Below are 1,551 nucleotides of genomic sequence, written 5' to 3'. Positions count from 1 at the left end.
CCGCTTAGCTGTAGTCGCTTATGTAGTATGTTACCATATTTGGGACTCTCTGCTCGTGTACTATAGCTATGCTTCCGGACTCTTCTGGTACTGTCTAGGACAATCCGTACTACTCCAGAACGGTCTAGACAGGTCTATGCCTTACTCATCTCTTACTCATCCTATGGTGCGATATGTCGCAATTCTTTCGTCGTTGTATTATTCATCGCACTATGGTACATGTGACTAACCACTCTTCGATTAGTCATGGACACTTCTCTGTAGTATATAAGGACTTCAGATTTCGTCCTCCCTCTTCAGTCTTTCCTTACTGACTGAAGAGTGAGTACTTCGTTACACCTACCTCTAACTTGTAGTTACTTACTTAACCTTTGTAGTCTTGCTTCGACTCTAGGTACAGTTCGTTGCTGCAATATAGTCTTTCCTTACTGACTGAAGATCTTGCTTCGACTCTAGTCGGATCTAATCTTTGTCTTCACAGCCCCGAGTTTATCAGAAAGCCATCCCGTTGGGATTTCTCGATGTCGTAATGCTCCGATGGTGGTGAGGGGTCTGGTGCACCGCTGAGAGGTGTTCCCGAGCTGGAGAGTTTTGACCGTGAGTGCGCCTCAGCGGTTGCAATCTTGGCGCGTTTGTTGTCCTGCTTGAGTGCGGAGAGAGGCTGGAATGAGTCTTTGGCCCGGATTGAGGCCAAGAGTGACCGCTTTCGCTCTTTCCGGGCGATCTGCATCTCGTACGCAACCCGGTTGGTTCGAGCATAGAACCGCTTGACGTGTCGATGTTCGAGTTCGCCCTGAAAGGCAATTGTCAGCAGTCGTTTATGTCAGACCTAGGAGTTCGAGATGACGGAGCTTCGCTCTCTGAGGAGGAACGGCGGAGAGGGGGTTGTGATTGAGATAGAGGTTGGTGAGACTGTACTCACCACTTGAGTGTTATAGTTGTCCGCTGGCCCGGAGCGCTCAATGTAATCGGGATAATCTCCGAGACTATGGAACTTGTACGTGTTGTGGACATTGAAAGCGATCGGCTTGTGGGTGCTGGAAGGTTGGGTGTGTGCGTTCATTGTTTTCGCCCGTCGAACTCGTGCTGTGGCCTCCGATGGGAGCTCCTTCGTCTGGTAGCGTGGTGTCACAGTTTTCTCGTGCCACGTGACCTGAGGGTCATGTGTACTGGGACAGACGCTCACCTTGACCGCGGACAACTCGTATTGGAAAGTGGAGGGGCCAGGATCGAACCCCAGACCCCGTGACGGCCAGGAGCGCCCATCCTCACTCACTGGCAGGTGACTGATGTGACAGCAGGAGCGCTTACTCATTGGAAGGAGTCCGGACTCAGCACGACTCAGGTATTAGTCGTAAGGTCACCATGAGGCAGGTCAGAGGGTAGGACATGAGGCAGAGAACTCTGACCAAACGATGGTCAATAGGTACCTGGTCTGTGCACCATTGTATTAGTATATATAGTAGGGAGTCTGAGGCAGGGAACCTCAGACTTGATCTTCTCGTCGATTCCCCATCTCCTCTGTAGGTAGCTAGCAGCCCTACCTCCCTC

The 1,551-nt window shown here is 51.1% G+C and overlaps 1 protein-coding gene across 1 annotated transcript in view; it reads right to left on the bottom strand.

Moving 5' to 3' along the window:
* Positions 1 to 793, bottom strand: part of DICSQDRAFT_68030 (uncharacterized protein) — a gene marked incomplete at both ends in the record, with an annotated part of 6,892 nt that extends 6,099 nt beyond the window's left edge. The window contains one exon of the mRNA XM_007369215.1: positions 562 to 793. Coding sequence (XP_007369277.1) covers positions 562 to 793 — 232 coding nt within the window. The remainder of the gene's footprint in view (positions 1 to 561) is intronic.
* Between the last annotated feature and the right edge of the window lie 758 nt (positions 794 to 1,551).

This window comes from Dichomitus squalens, assembly GCF_000275845.1.
Source record: "Dichomitus squalens LYAD-421 SS1 unplaced genomic scaffold DICSQscaffold_45, whole genome shotgun sequence".
Taxonomy (NCBI): domain Eukaryota; kingdom Fungi; phylum Basidiomycota; class Agaricomycetes; order Polyporales; family Polyporaceae; genus Dichomitus; species Dichomitus squalens.
The sequence above is the reverse complement of the archived record's forward strand: the minus strand, read 5'-3'. Positions and strand labels throughout refer to the sequence as shown.